Below are 15,664 nucleotides of genomic sequence, written 5' to 3' on the forward strand. Positions count from 1 at the left end.
GCATGGGATGCGAATTTTGTGAAGTCAGAGGGAACCTAATAATATTGATGAGTGGGTCCTCTTCTGTTCATGTGATCCGATCCCATCTCACGTTTTATTTTGCATAGATTAGGGAATCAATACCCTCACTTTTACACACAATCATGTTTTGGTTTTTTGGATGTGCTTGTTTGTGCTACTCAAATATATTCTATCATTTTTCACTTCTCGAATCCTATTCGTTTATAGTTTCAATAAAGTGCAAAAATAAAGTAAAATGTAAGGTGTCAATTTTCTCATACAATTTCAATACTAATAGTAATGGTGAAAGATGTTTTCATGTAAATATCAATTACGCTTAGAAATGAATACGTCACGGCTAAATACTAATTTTATTCTGTGAATACTTAATTCGATTAGCGGCAAGTAGAATTTAAAATAAAATGGGTTGAGTTGCCAATATAGTAAAATTTGAATTTAAATTTAATCTTATTTGACCTACTTGTACTTTGGATTTATTAGTTTATATTGTAAAAAATTATTGTTAGCAAAGACTTGATGATGAATTGATATGATTATGTTGTTTGTAATTTTAATATTGAGTTGATTATAATTTAAATTTTTTTTAGGGCAGCATGGGAGTAGGTTGGGGTTGAAAAATTTTCAACATGCGGACAGAAAAAAAATATTTGAAAAAATTTTAAATTTACGAATAGAATTATAGTAAAATTTTTTTGGGGGTATTTAGAAGGGGCTTAAAGCCCAAGGAACACAAATAAAATTTAAATCCTATCGTTTGTAGTAATGAATATTTTCGAGTAACCGAACTAAATTAGATCAGATAAACTCTGATGCTACATAACTCAACTTCAAAAATTAGTAAAAGAGATGGGCGATATTTTGCACATTCATACTTGTAAATATTCTAAAGAAAACTATACCATTGAGAAACTTTTTTTGTTTTTTGGTCTTATACCATTGAGAAACTTGAGACAATAATACGAGAATATCTTTTTGTTTTCTTCAACTGCATTATGTTTTGGAAACTTCCTGGGTATTGTATTTAATCTGTTGATCCAATGAGGCCCATCATTAGTTGGATCAAACCGGCCACCCTTGTAAAGTATTTGAATTCGAACAGTTTAGTCAACATATCAATGAAGTTTAGATTTGGTTCCGGGTCCAAAAATTGATTGCATGCTATGACCAAAAAGATCAATAACCTAAAAGCTAAAACATATATATTAGAGTAAGGGAAATTTTATGGTGCTTAAAAAACAAATCAACATAATATACTGTTTTTATGCGTCAATTATTGAGGATTATTAGAGTCTATTTTTTTTAAATGAAAAAAGAAAAAGAAAGATTAAACTAAAGTAATATAATAAAAATTTTATTACAATAATTTATTATAATAATAAAAATTTTGAGAAATTTTTTAAATAAATAAATTAAGTATTTTATTTATCAAAATATATTATTATAAAAATATTTATTAATTAATGTAATGTTATTTATTCTATTTATATTAAAAACAAGATGTATATACATATATTTTATTTATACTATAGATAAAATAATATAAAAATAATATTAAAAATGTCTATTAATGTCTGAAATATTAATAATAAGTATAAAATTAATTAAAATAATAAATATTTGATATTTTTATTATAAAATTATTAAAACATAAAATTTAGATGAGTTATGTAAATCGATTTTATTTTTTAAAATAATCTAAAATAAACTATAAATACTATCTTTTAGTTTAACAATTATATAATAAAAAATATCAAATATTTAAAGGGAGATTATTTTAAAAAGTAAAATCGATTTATATAACACATCTAAACTTTATGTTTTAATAATTTTATAATAAAAAATATCAAATATTTATTATTTTAATTAATTTTATACTTATTATTATTATTATTTTAGACATTAATAAACTTTTTTAATATTTTGTTTATATTATTATTTATTTTATTTATAGTGTAAATAAAATATATGTATATATTTGTTTTTAATATAAATGGAATAAATAATATTACATTAATTAATAAATATTTTTATAATAATATATTTTGATAAATAAAATATTTAATTTATTTATTTAAAAATTTTCTCAAATTTTTTATTATTATAATAAAATTTTTATTATATTACTTTAATTTAATCTTTCTTTTTCTTTTTTCATTTAAAAAAAATAGGCTCTAATAATCCTCAATAATTGACACATAAAGACAGTATATTATGTTGATTTTTTGAGTAAGCACCATAAAATCTTTTTTAGAGTAGTAGTAAATTGGAAAAAAGGGTAAAATATTGTACATCAATTTAGATTGATTGAGTGGTCAGTTTAAGTAAATGTTGATGGTTCTAATCATACTTAAGTGTTAGTAAAATATTTGATAATAAAATAATATTAATGTTATTTTAAATGCTTTGTAATAAAAATAAATGATGAAAATATTAGAAATCAAAATAAAATTCATCCCAAATATTAAGAGTCAAAACAATACTTTATCCTATATATTATATAAAACCAACCCTTAATTGTGGTGTTAACCTTAATCCCAACAAAAAGAAAAAATAAAAGAAAAATCTCAAAAATTTACATATCCAATCTAATATCCAAAAAAAATATCAATATCTTATAGAATAATAAATATAAATTAATTAATTTAAATTATCATAAGAATTAATTTAAAAATAGCATATCTGTTTCTAAAAAAATTTATTAATACTTTTTTGTTAAAATAAATCTGTGTGAAATATAAATAGAGCGGATTTATTTGTGACTCTCCTAGAAAAGAAATTAAACACTCGACATTGTTACTGTGTTGATAGGACACCATGATTCCATGAATACGATGATGCAAGGGGAAGGAGAAGTGGAAAACATTCCGCACTGTACGATGTTGTTCCTTCACCGCCGTCTATGCACCACCGCCACCAGAACAAAGGTTCCTTCAAAGTACAAGAACCTTGCTCTCTCTCAAGCCCAGAAGATCCTCACTGATTACCTTCATTCCACAAGGTCCATCCCTTATGCCTTTGCTGATCAGATTGCTGCTAATTCTCACACTTCTCTCTCCAACCTCGTTGCAAAGGTGCGATTTTCAGCTCCGTCTTTCTCCCACACCCTCAACAAGTTCCTCAGGTACAACCCCATCAATGAATTTGAGTTCTTTTTTGAAAGCATTGGCATAAAGTATAGTCAAGTTCCTAACTTGTTGCAACCCCATAAGTTTTTCTTCTCTGAGGATGGCTCCATTTTAGATGCTGCTTGTGTGCTCTATGAATTTGGGTTCCCTTGGGATAAGCTTGGTTTGCTTTATGTGGAACGTTGTTCTGTGTTTAGGTGTAATACTGATGAGTTGAAGGGCAGGCTGTGTGTGCTGAAAAGTTATGGTTTTTGCAGTGTTCAGGTCATTGGGATATGTTTGGCTTTCCCTTTTGTTTTTGGTGAGCAGGGAGGAGTGTTGGAAGCTGAGATTGATGGGCTACTTGCTGATCTCAGGTTGGTTTTTCTGGATTTTGATTTGGCAGGGTGTGTTGAGGGGAATGCAGATTCTTGGTATGAGGTATGTAGGAAAATTCGGGTTTTTTACAATTCGAATGGTGAGAAGGGTAAGATGGGGGAGCTCATTGGAAGGTATAAGAATGTGATTCTTGAGCATGGAGAAGAGGAGTTGATGCAGAAAGCTGAGTATTTTTCTAGGTTTGGTGTCAAGAAGGAGGAAGTAGCTCGATTGATCCTACATGACTCGGAATTGTTGAATTTTGATTTCGAAACGCCGGTGATCAATGTATTGAAGCTGTTGAAACACTTTGGCATGAGCTCCAAGGATCTTGAGGATGTCCAGCAAAACTATGCTCATGCATTGGGAACAATAAAAATGGTTAATTTGCCTAATGTAATGAGGGCTTTGGGTTTAAGTAAGTGGTTCTTTAATAGGATAAAGGATGGGAAGCATCAACTCTTGCTGACTTATGTCACAAGCTTTCCCAATGAAGACCAAGATAAAGGATATCAAGATGGTTTAAAGGCGATTCGTGCTTCGAGAACCCCAGTTCACACCATGAATAAACTGAATTTCTTGCATGCCTTAGGCTTTGGAGAAACTGCTTTGACCATGGCTGTCCTAACTTACTTGAATGGGACTAGCAGCAAGTTACAGGAACGATTCGATTGCCTTCTTCATTTAGGGATTGAATTCTCAAAGCTCTCCAAGATAGTTGCAATTCGACCTAAGGTTCTAAGCCAACACCCGAAAATCATTGAGAAAAAGATTAAGTTCCTCTATGAGGAAATGGGATCCTCTGTGGAGCTTTTGGACACTTTTCCAGCATTCTTATGTTTTGACTTGGAAAACCGCATTAAACCTAGGTTCAGATTCTATATGTGGATGATAGAAAAGGGTTATTGTGCCAAAAACTTTTCTATGGCAACCATGATTGCGACCAGCGACAAGAACTTTGTTCCTCATGCTTTTCGTATCCACCCAGCTGCTCCGAAACATTGGTTTGAGCAATTCTATCTCCGCAAATTGCCGGAATGATGAATCTGTACAGATTCTTAATACTTGGTTATAATTCTTCTTCTGGAGTTGAAGACAAAAATGTTTGAGATATTGCTACAAAACTTGTTACAGAGATGCATTTCCTTTGCAGTGGCAGTGAGATAGACATCAAGAACAACCTGCAAGTATCTTGCATAGTTCTTACCGACATCCTATCTCGGATTTGAGAGAAAGAAACCATGAATCTGTGCACCTTTAGTCATGCTTCTACAAACTGATTATGTTAGAGGGAGCTATGTAAGTAGGCCAATTGAATGTTTCGCTAGGACTTGTTTCCTTTCATCATGTAAATTGGATTTTTGGTTCTTTGGTTTTCTCCACCCGAAAAGTTGCTGGAGAAATGTGATACCATTTGATAAACTTTATTTTGTTGCAGCAAGACTGGGAATGGCTTCCTAAACCATGGATGTTGGTGCTTGTGGAAGGTGTTGGAGTTGAGATCAAATCTTTTCTTTTGATGGTTATGGCTCCCAAAAGTAAAAGAAACCTTGTAACTATGAATCTGTGATCATTCCTGAAAGAAAACAAGCTACCAAGTTCTTCACAAAGTGCAAGCATTGATAGTTTGATATGATTGCAAGTAACACTAGGTGGATCATAATGAATTTATGGGGTAACTAGATCAATTGAGCACTTGTATAAGGGGCAAAGTAATTGGCCTACATTCTCATCATTAACCAAATGCTTCATTATCAAGAGAGAAGCAAGAAATGTAAGTTGAGCAATTATTTTTTTTTTCTGGGCCTATTTGTTGAGGTTGTTCATCATATGGCAATATGGAAACTGTTATATTAACCACAAATTTGATACTAAAGTTTTCAATTTTTTCATTTTTTTAGTTGAAATTTCTAGCATTAAGGTTTAATCACTTAGTAGATTCTCATAGTTTTATAAATGTTTTGTTAGGTGTTTGTAGATTATTAGATAAAAGTTTTCAATTAAGTATTTATTAATTTTTTTTGTAGAATGAAATATTCTAAAAATATTCAATTCCTTTTAAAGCCAATTGTTAGTAAGGATTTTATTAAAAAAATATTTAACATAAAAACTTAATTATAAAGTTTTAAATTACTGATATAAAAACTAATTGGTGCAAAATCTAAACAAAGAAATTTAAATTATTGATATAAAATATATAAATTTTAAATTATTGATATAAAATATAATGAATAAAAAGTTAAAATTTATTTAATTAATAAAATCCAACTCTTAAAAAAAAGTTTAAGGATAAGGATAAATTATTATTTACATCTGTCAATTCATTCAACTTTTACAAGTAACTAAACTAAATGACAAAAAACAAATAATAGCAAGGAAAATGAGATGCTAAATAATGAAAAAAAAAACAGTTTTAATAATCTGTGAATCCACGTGTCAAAGTGTTAAAGGGTCCACGTAGGCAAACACAATCCAGCATGTCATATAAGAAGAACAATCCTTGGAACATGATTGGGCAAAAGCATATCCAAGTTTATCCAAATGGCAGATATGATAAGCCACATTCCACTCAACAACTCTCCATCACACACCCCCAAAACAAAACAATCATATTTGAAGCTTCTCTTCTCTTAGTTAACATTCACATTCCCATTCAAGTTTCCACAAACGCACTCACATATCTTAAGAATGGCCCAAGCAATGGCATCAATGGCAGGTTTGCGAGGATCATCACAGGGTGTGCTTGAAGGGAGCATCCAGCTGAGTGGCTCAAACCGGTTGATGAATGTGGCAAGTGGAAGCAACAGCAGCAGGGTGGGTGCCACGTCAGCAAGATCAGTGAGTGTGAGAGCACAACATCAAGAGGCTTCTCCACAGAGCAGCAGAAGAGCCATGCTTGGTGCTGCTGCTGCTGGTTTGGCTTCTGCTTCCTTTGTTCAGGCTGTTCTTGCTGATGCCAAACCCATCAAAGTTGGCCCTCCTCCTCCTCCCTCCGGTGGACTCCGTAAGTCTTCACTTTCTTTCATTCTTCTACAATCTCCTTTTTTGTTCTTGTTGTTTACATGGATTCATCTCTTTATATTAGATGTGCTTATGACTTATGAGAGAAGAAAAATAGTCACACAATTGGCATTAGATATAGTTTTTAGAATTTAATTTTGATGCACTATCCGTTTTACACGTACATCTAATTATGTATTGCTACATCAGCAAAAATAACCTTTCACATTGACTATGAGTTACTGAGTGCATCAAAATTAAACTCTAGTTTCTATTAGTCTATGATAAGTGATATGTCTCACTAGCACACATAAAAATCAGCTACTAAATCAACTGTATATATATAATTTTATATTTTAATATAAATTTTATATGAGTGACTAATTTGTTAGTTGAAATATAGTTATCTAATATTATGTAACGAGGGTCAAGTAAAAAGAGCACAACTTAACTATAGTTGAAACTGGTGATTTTTATGTAGTGGGATAAGATTTTGTTGTTGTGGCTGAAAATTATAACCATGGTGTTTTTGTGTTATGGAAAAATTTGGCAGCTGGAACACTGAACTCTGATGAACCAAGGGACCTTAAGTTGCCATTGAAAGACAGGTTCTTCCTTCAGCCATTGTCACCAAGTGAGGCAGCACAAAGGGCAAAGGAGTCAGCAAAGGAAATTGTAAATGTGAAGCAGTTGATAGACAAGAAGGCATGGCCATATGTTCAGAATGACCTCCGTCTCCGCGCCGAGTATCTCCGATATGACCTTAACACTGTTGTCTCTGCAAAGCCTAAGGATCAGAAGAAACCCCTCAAGGATCTCATTGGCAAGCTCTTCCAGGATATCAGCAATGTAAGTCAATAATGGCCACACTGCGAAAAGAGATGAGAGAATTTTAAAATATTTGTGCATTTGGTTTGCATTTTTATTCTCCGTTTTCATTTTTTTAGTATTTTCTGTTTTTAGAATTTTATGAAGAAAAAAGAGGAAACAGCTTTTTACTAGTGATGTTTGTTGTGAGAGTTTAGAGTTAGACTAATCAAAATTTGTTTTTTATGTGTGATTAACAGCTTGATCATGCAGCAAAAGTGAAGAGCACCCCAGAAGCAGAGAAATACTATGCTGAGACTGTATCTTCTCTGAATGATGTTCTTGCCAAACTTGGTTAAATATGATTAGTATTTTCATGCTTTTTCCTGTCTAAGCTTTGTGTATGATCTTCTCAGACACTTTGTTTGACTGATGATATTTGAAGGAAATCAAAAGAGGGCAAGTTCATTATGAATAATGTGGAAATTATCATCAATTGGCCTTAGCTAGCTTCTCTAATGAAACAGCCTAATAACAAGATCAATGCCTATCATCACTTTACCCTTCCTACAATATAGAAAATGAATAACCAATAAAGTTTAATTTCTTATTACAAAACAAGAGTAAGTAAATAAGAATTGTATCAATATTTGGCTCATAAGATACTAGTCCGGGAATTCCATTTGAAGGAAGAATACAATCTAAGTTGCTGCATCAAAGATTTGCAATGGAAGAGAAAATGGTACATGTTGCTTGAGAATCTAACTTTTATCTATGTATCATTTTAGTTTCTATTCAAAGTTTAGTCTCTAAAGAATGACTATATCACCAATATGGATTGGTCGAATGGTTAGCTCACTTATCTATTTAAGTAAGTGTTAGGGATTCGAATATCGTTTTATGTATGTTGCAATTCATTGACCAACAATAGACTCTTAAATGCAATTTAAATCCATAGTGAGTCAATTCTTGATCTATCGGGCTGCAAAATACCATAAAAAACCAAAAGAATAACTATATAAATAAATAATGATACTATGTGTATATTAAAAATCAACTATCAAATTAACAATCTGTATAAAATATATTTTTGCTATGTATATAATATTTTTGACAAATAAAATTTTCTTAATATATTGTCATATCAACCTCTTTCTTAAAAGTAATTCACTACTTCAAAGAGTATACATGTATAGCCAATTTGATTAAATGATAATATAATATTGTTTGTATTATCATCTATTAACGTCAGATTTTTTATTAACTAATTTATTTTGTTATCTCTAATATAAGTTTTGTAACACCCTACCACACTGAACTTTACGCTTAAGTCGTAAAATAGAGGTGATGTGATATTACGACTTCTAAAATAAAATGTTTACATATAATATCAGAAAAACTATAATATACCAGAAGCTTTGAAGAATAGATGAAATAAAAATCGCAAAAATAAACGCGAAACGCTCAATTAATGAGTTAACTTGCGTGCTAAGAAAATTATAACTATCAAGCATAAGATAACAAAAGTAGAAATAGAGGGCCAAAGATACAAAATAACAAGCTCCTAACTCAGCTCGCGAAGTCTAGGCTGGCCGGAGAATATATTCATGTAACACCCTAACTATCAAAGTGTCACGCTTTCGACTGCGCCACTCTGATAGCTCGAGTATTACGATGACTCTTCTAATATTTAATACTAAAATATTAGCCTATTTAAATCTTAAAACCGCATAACCCTTCCTAAACACTTTTTTTGTTGAAAACATAAACATACATGTACATACAAACCAGATACAATACTATAATATATATATATATATATAACACTAGTTTACAAACATACATATCATAATTACCTATCCCTCTTACAAATTTAATAAAGATAAAGGCGAGGGAAGATAATAACTAAGATAATACAAAGATACCGAATAAACAGAAAATAAACATAACTCTTCTGAAGTTTCGTCGTCCATATCCTGAAAAAGAATAACCTGTAAGGGAGTGAGAACGTCGTCCTCGCTTGTTCTCACTATAGGATTTACAGAAATTGCTATAACAAGATACGTAAAATAAAATTATTCTTAGAGTACGGTGATCATTGCTTGTCTTATGAGTCTTTCCAATAACCTTGGGTACACATTCGAAATCCAGAAAATTTCCTTTTGAAGACTTGGTAAATTTCTCAAATAAGTTAAAACAAAACCTTTTTCGTTTTTTGTAAAATTTAAAAAGTTTTTCCTAAATAGTATGAAAGACCAACATGTCCCAAACATAGGTTCAATTAAGTCTATGTTGTAAGAGTTTGATTTTTCATACTTTTCTAGACTATAACCATGAAAGCAGTTACCTACGTGGTATAAATGACCATCCCGTTCAAAGCATAGGTTCATTAAGTTTATGCTGAACCGGTCAGATACTTTATACAGAACTAGAACTCAATATACCAATCACAGCCTCAAGCCCATTCAATCCAACACGGTCCTCGACCTAAACAACTCAATCATCAACCAATTCATCACCAACTAACCAATCAAACATAATCACAAATAATGTAGTTCAAACACAATCAATAACAATTACAACAACTATAGCAGTTAGCAATTAACATAGTATTCACAAAGGCAAACCAATTACAATATGCACACTCAAACAATGTCATATAAATGCAAAGGATGAATGTCTGCCCTATTGGCTGTGATATCACATTGTCGGTTCAACAGCTAACCCGACACATCCCCATGGAGATGTTGCCCTTCGGATTCATGGTGTGGGAACCTGACGAACTGATTTCTGCCAGTAAAGAATTTCATAGAAATAATCACGTTGTAAGTATAGTTTCTAAACCAACAGAGAATCATTTCGTACAAAAGTTTTGGTTGTTACTAAAGCAAACCCAATAAAATTTATAACCGAAGTATTTAAACCTCGGGTCATCTCTCAAGGAATTGCAGGGAGGTGTATTTATTATTGGTTATGAGTTTTCTTGAAAATTTGGAGTTTGGGCAATGAGCACAAGTATATGATTGTAAATTAAAGCAATGAAAATTAAAAAGAAGTTTTATGTAATTAAATAAAAAAAGCCTTGACCGGGGGTATGATTAATTAGAAGTTCTATCTTTGTTGGAATTTTCTCAAGTGTAGTATCAAAATGTTGTTATTTTCACTTAGTTAACCCTTACTAAATAAGGAAAAGTCAAGTGATTGAGCTAACTCTTATTCGCAAATCCTAATCTTCTCCCTTGGGAAGGACTAGCGTTAGTAAATAGAGAATTAGCTAACAACTTCCAATTTAACTAATCACTTGAGCATTCCAACTCAAATGTCTCCTTTTAATCAACCTCCATGTCAAGTTGGGAGTCTACTCTATCAACATGCATACCATCTTCGTTGTTGGGAGAAGGGAATAGAAAAGAGACATGATAATAAAATTGAAAGTAATTAAATAAATAATAAAATTAAATAAAAAGTACTCTTTGCATTAATAATTTAAATGAACATTGAACCTGGAATTGAGAAGAAGCAATCCTAAAATTAAGAGAAATCCTAAATCCTAAATCGTAAGAGAAAGGAGAGAGCCTCTCTCTCTCTAAAAACTACATCTAAAACCTAAAATTGTGAATTTGAATGTTGTGTGAATGAATGGATGTATTCCTCCACTTTATAGCCTCTAATATGTGTTTTCTGGGCCAAAAAATGGGTCAGAAACAACCCAGAAATCGCTGGGGGCGAATTTTGCCACGTGTAGGTCACTGATTTTTCTGCAGAACGCGCGTCCACGTGATTCACGCGTGCGCGTCATTTTGTTGTACGGTCACTATAACAAATTATATATCATTTCGAAACTCCGGATGTTAGCTTTCCAACGCAACTAGAACCGCATCATTTGAACCTCTGTAACTCAAGTTATGACCATTTGAGTGCAAAGAGGTCAGGCTGGACAGCTTAGCAATTTCTTCAACTTCTTGTATTCCTTCCACTTTTGCATGCTTTCTTTCCATCCTCTGAGCCATTCCTGCCATGTAATCTCTGAAAATACTTAACACACATATCAAGACATCGAATGGTAATAAGAGATGATTAAACATAGCAAATTTAAAGCCCAAAGAAGCATGTTTTCAATCATAGCACAAAATCTGGAAGGAAAAGTAAAACCATGCAAATAGTATGAATAAGTGGGTAAAGAGTTGATAAAAACCACTCAATTGAGCACAAGATAAACCATGAAATAGTGATTTATCAACCTCCCCACACTTAAACATTGGCATGTCCTCATGCTAAGCTCAAGAGAAGCTATAAAGGAGTGAAGAGGAATGGTAAAATGTATGAAATACAATCCTATCTATATGAATGCAACTAAATGTGAAATGCTTCTACCTATTTGGTTAAAAGTAAATAAATTCTTCAAGACAAACATAAATCAGATTCCACTAATTTAAATCACACAATAAGAGACTAGTAAACTTGTAGTAGCTCATGAAAGCAGGGAACATAGAATCAAGCGTTGAACCCTCACTGGTAGTGTATATCACTCTGACTCTCTCAAGTGTCTAGGGTTAATCACTCTACTCTTCTCTAGTCATACTTTCTAAACTTTGTTCTTCATCTAACCAATCAACAAGTATTTAATGTACCAATGCAAATATCATGAGGTCTTTTCAAGGTTGTAATGGGGCTAAGGTAAAGGTGAGGATATATATGGGTAAGTGAGCTATGAATTGAATCTTTGACTAGTCTAAGCTCTCACCTAACATACACATATTCTATATAACTCTAAAATCATGCCTAGCTACCCAAAATTCCCATTTTTTTCATCTCATACTCATACATTAACCTTTCTTTTAATTTTTATCACATATGTATTGATCTTTTTCTTAACTTAACTTAGCATTGGGGTAATTTTGTCCCCTTATTTATTTACTTATTTATTGAATATTTTTTTTATATTTTTTATATTTTTTTATTTTTTTATTTTTTTATTTATTTTTTATTTATTTTTTAAATAGAAAAATAAACATAACTTATCAATGCACATGGATTTTTAATTTTTCTGGTCTCACATGAGTAGGTACCCAAATTCCTAATATTTTATCAAAGTAAAAACATAACACATTCCCTTATTAACCTATGTTCCCACAGTTTTCCCACATTTAGTTGATACACAATCTCTATCTTAAGCTAACCAAAGATTCAATTGGGTTGATTACTTGTTTTTCCGCTTAAGACTAGTGATGTAGTAAAATATAGAATAAATGGAAATTAAAAAGGCTCAAAGTGGCTAACAAAGGTAAATGGAAGGGTAGGCTATTTGGGATAAGTGAGCAAAAACAAATCATGGCATCAATCATATGCAAGCATGTAACACATTAAACATTGGACATATAAACTGGAACAAAATATAGATTACAATCATAGAGAAAAAAACATACAAGAATAAAATATTATAGTTAAATAATGTAACCATGCAATTAAGTTTAAATCTCACTTATTTTGTGTGTTCAAGCTCTAAAACCATATTCCGAATTAAAATTTCTTCAAACAAGTTTTTCGAAAAGTTTAATTCAAATTAGTGAAATGCTATAAAAAGTTTCTTGAAAAAGAAAATATTTCTTCAACCAAGTGGTAAAATATGCACAAAAATCAAACAAACATGCAAATGCAACAACTCATTTAACAAAAAAAAATTAAACATTGGTGTTGAGACAGGAAGGTACTAACCCACGGAAGTCGGTATCGACCTCCCCACACTTAAAGATTGCACCGTTCTCGGTGCATGCTAAGATGTGCAAGTGGATGGAGGTTGTGGTTTCTCAGCTGGTGCTCTTTTTGTTCCTTTCCTTTCCTTGTTGGTGGTTTGGGAGTAGCTTTCTCTTTACCCTTCTTGGTGGCCATCCTGAAAAGGGAAAAAGTAAGTAACTTTAAAACTAAGGGTTAGAGCAAGGAAGAGGATGTGACAAGTGATAATCAATGCACTGTAAAGAAGGATGTCGTTAACACATGATCGTGACTACATGTGATAAGTTCATCAATGGAAATATAGCAAGTGCATGTTATGGCAATTAAATGCAAGATGTTTATTGACATGCTGGCAAAGGCATGAGTATCATAGATCAAGCATTAAATGTCTAAGTTTGATTATCAACTCTTTCAAACTAACAATCTGTTTGTATTGATAATTATATTCAATTAATAAAATAATGAAAGAGTTTTATGAAAAATAGGCATTAGAGTAGGAGAATAGAGTAAGTACAAATGCATAATGCTATACGAGCTTTTTCACAAACACTTAGTATGCATGGTAAATGTGTGATTGAAAGTATTAAATTTGAACATGCAAGTGACCCTAAAAATAATTAATAATTGTCAAACAATTCCTAATTAATCCACAAGCAATTATATAGGAGAAAATAATTACCCAAATAAATTTCTAACACTAATAAAAATAATACAAAAAGAAAGAAAAAAAAATATAGATAATGAAAGTAAAAAGAAAAGAAGAAGAAAACATAAATAAAAATAAAAATAATAATGAAAAATTAAAAAGGGGAAGAAGAAAAGAAAAGAACATTGATAATGGATGTGAAAAAGAAGGGGGAAGAAAGTAAAAAGTAAGAAGGAATAAAGAAGAAAGAAGGGAGAAGAAATAAATAAGAAATGAGAAGAAAAAAAATTAGGATTGGGGAAGAAAAGATAAGATAACTGGGCTGATCTGGATAAGCTATGCGTCACATGTGACGCGGACGCGTGGAGCACATGATCGCGTGGTGGGTGATAAGTTCAGGTGACGCGGACGCGTGACCTAATTTGTGCTATTGGCGCGAGTGTAGCCTCGTGTATGCACAACTCTCTGTTTTAAATGCACATTGCCAAAAATTTGGGTGACGCGTGCGCGTCACTGGCCATATTTTGAAAAACGACGCGGCCGCGTGGGGTGCGCGTTCTGTGGTAGGGCTGGTGCTTCCAGCACCATTCCAGCCCCACTCCATCATAACTTGCTGCCATATACCTCTTTACGTCGATTTTGCAAGGTCACGCGTGCGCGTGGGTGACGCGCACGCATGGAGAGGCTATTTTCCAAAACGACGCGGGCGCGTCAGCGACACGTTTGCGTGGGCATGCTTGTGCCTAAGGCACGCCTCCAGCCACGCTTTCGCGTGACTCTCTGCTTCTTTTCTTCTCGTGTCCAAGGCACCTATGATGCAGACACGTCGGTGACGCTCGCGCGTCGCATGCGATTTTTTTATGCAGTATGCAAAATGCAGAATGCAGAATGCAGATGACTATGTAGAAATTATGAATGAACACGAATGATATAAAATAAAATAAAGCTAAGAACAAAAAGGAAAGAATATACCATGGTGGGTTGTCTCCCACCTAGCACTTTTAGCTAAAGTCCTTAAGTTGGACATTTGGTGAGTCCCTTGTTATGGTGGCTTGTGCTTGAACTCATCCAGGAATCTCCACCAGTGTTTGTACTTCCAATAGCCTCTGGGATCCCAAATTAGGCGTAAAGAGCCTTCAAGCAAGTTGAAGCAAGTGACAAGGCCCCAAGAGTGTTAATTGCTAGAATGAATTCCGGGGTCCCAGACCTTACTTTTACACCCGTCTTCTTGTTGATCATCATGATTCCATCCGGGTGGCAAGCAACTAGAATTCTCACTAAAGCGTCCAAACAACTTTCTAGAACCATTCAATTGAGCTCTACACCAAACCTTACACTTCAATTTGGAGCATGCAACCATATTGAACATTGATTGACAACTCTTCCCACTGACCATCTCCCTCTTACTCTTAAAGCCACAGAGAGCTCTAAGTTGACCATCCATCTCCAGTAGCCCATATTCAAGTGGGAAAGTAAATGTCAAGGATAAAAATTTTGCCCACTTCAACGTTGTGTTGGACGGTAATGGCCTTGGGAGAGGTGTTTCTAATGATCTTACAAGCTCCACTCCCGTGTGCTCTTCTCTGACAACTTCCACCTCCTTGCAAGCCTCTTCAATTTCAACCTCTTTTTCTTGGTAGCTTTCTTCCAATTCAATCTCTTCTTCCTTGCTTACCAAGGACATGGGAGGTTGTGCTTCTTCTTCTTTAATCTCCACCTCTTGATCAACCTCTTCCAAGTTTTTAACCATGATATACCTTGGAGGTTGTACTCCCTCCTCAACATCAACATCAAACATCTTGGAAGGAGGTTCTATGACTGGACTTTCCCATGGAGACTCAGCATCTCCTAAGTCTTTAACCACTTCCTCTTTGACTATTGCGGCTTTGTCCAGTTGTTTTAGCATAAAATCGTACTCCTCCTTGATGATTACCTTTCCATGACAACCCCCTTCATCTACTCCTTCATCTTCAAG

General features: G+C 33.0%; 2 protein-coding genes across 4 annotated transcripts; both read left to right on the forward strand.

Annotated features, from left to right (window-relative positions):
• The first annotated feature begins 2,804 nt into the window (after window positions 1–2,804).
• On the forward strand, window positions 2,805–5,854 carry LOC130961061 (transcription termination factor MTEF18, mitochondrial-like). Of its 3 annotated transcripts, none has more exons than XM_057886710.1 (3): window positions 2,805–3,142; window positions 3,404–4,802; window positions 4,942–5,854. In XM_057886710.1, exons 1-2 carry the CDS (start codon window positions 2,844–2,846, stop codon window positions 4,542–4,544), a joined length of 1,440 nt encoding a protein of 479 aa, XP_057742693.1. In that variant the 5' UTR covers window positions 2,805–2,843; the 3' UTR covers window positions 4,545–4,802; window positions 4,942–5,854. The 3 variants fall into 3 exon arrangements, with proteins under 3 accessions (XP_057742693.1, XP_057742694.1, XP_057742692.1); XM_057886711.1 differs by having other exon boundaries at window positions 2,805–3,092; XM_057886709.1 differs by having other exon boundaries at window positions 2,805–4,802.
• Window positions 5,855–6,085: 231 nt separating this feature from the next.
• On the forward strand, window positions 6,086–7,788 carry LOC130961063 (oxygen-evolving enhancer protein 3-2, chloroplastic). The gene is made up of 3 exons (XM_057886712.1): window positions 6,086–6,507; window positions 7,057–7,352; window positions 7,571–7,788. Exons 1-3 carry the CDS (start codon window positions 6,192–6,194, stop codon window positions 7,667–7,669), a joined length of 711 nt encoding a protein of 236 aa, XP_057742695.1. The 5' UTR covers window positions 6,086–6,191; the 3' UTR covers window positions 7,670–7,788.
• The last annotated feature ends 7,876 nt before the right edge of the window (window positions 7,789–15,664 follow it).

Source organism: Arachis stenosperma, chromosome 2 (genome assembly GCF_014773155.1).
Source record: "Arachis stenosperma cultivar V10309 chromosome 2, arast.V10309.gnm1.PFL2, whole genome shotgun sequence".
In the NCBI taxonomy this organism is placed as follows: Eukaryota; Viridiplantae; Streptophyta; class Magnoliopsida; order Fabales; family Fabaceae; genus Arachis; species Arachis stenosperma.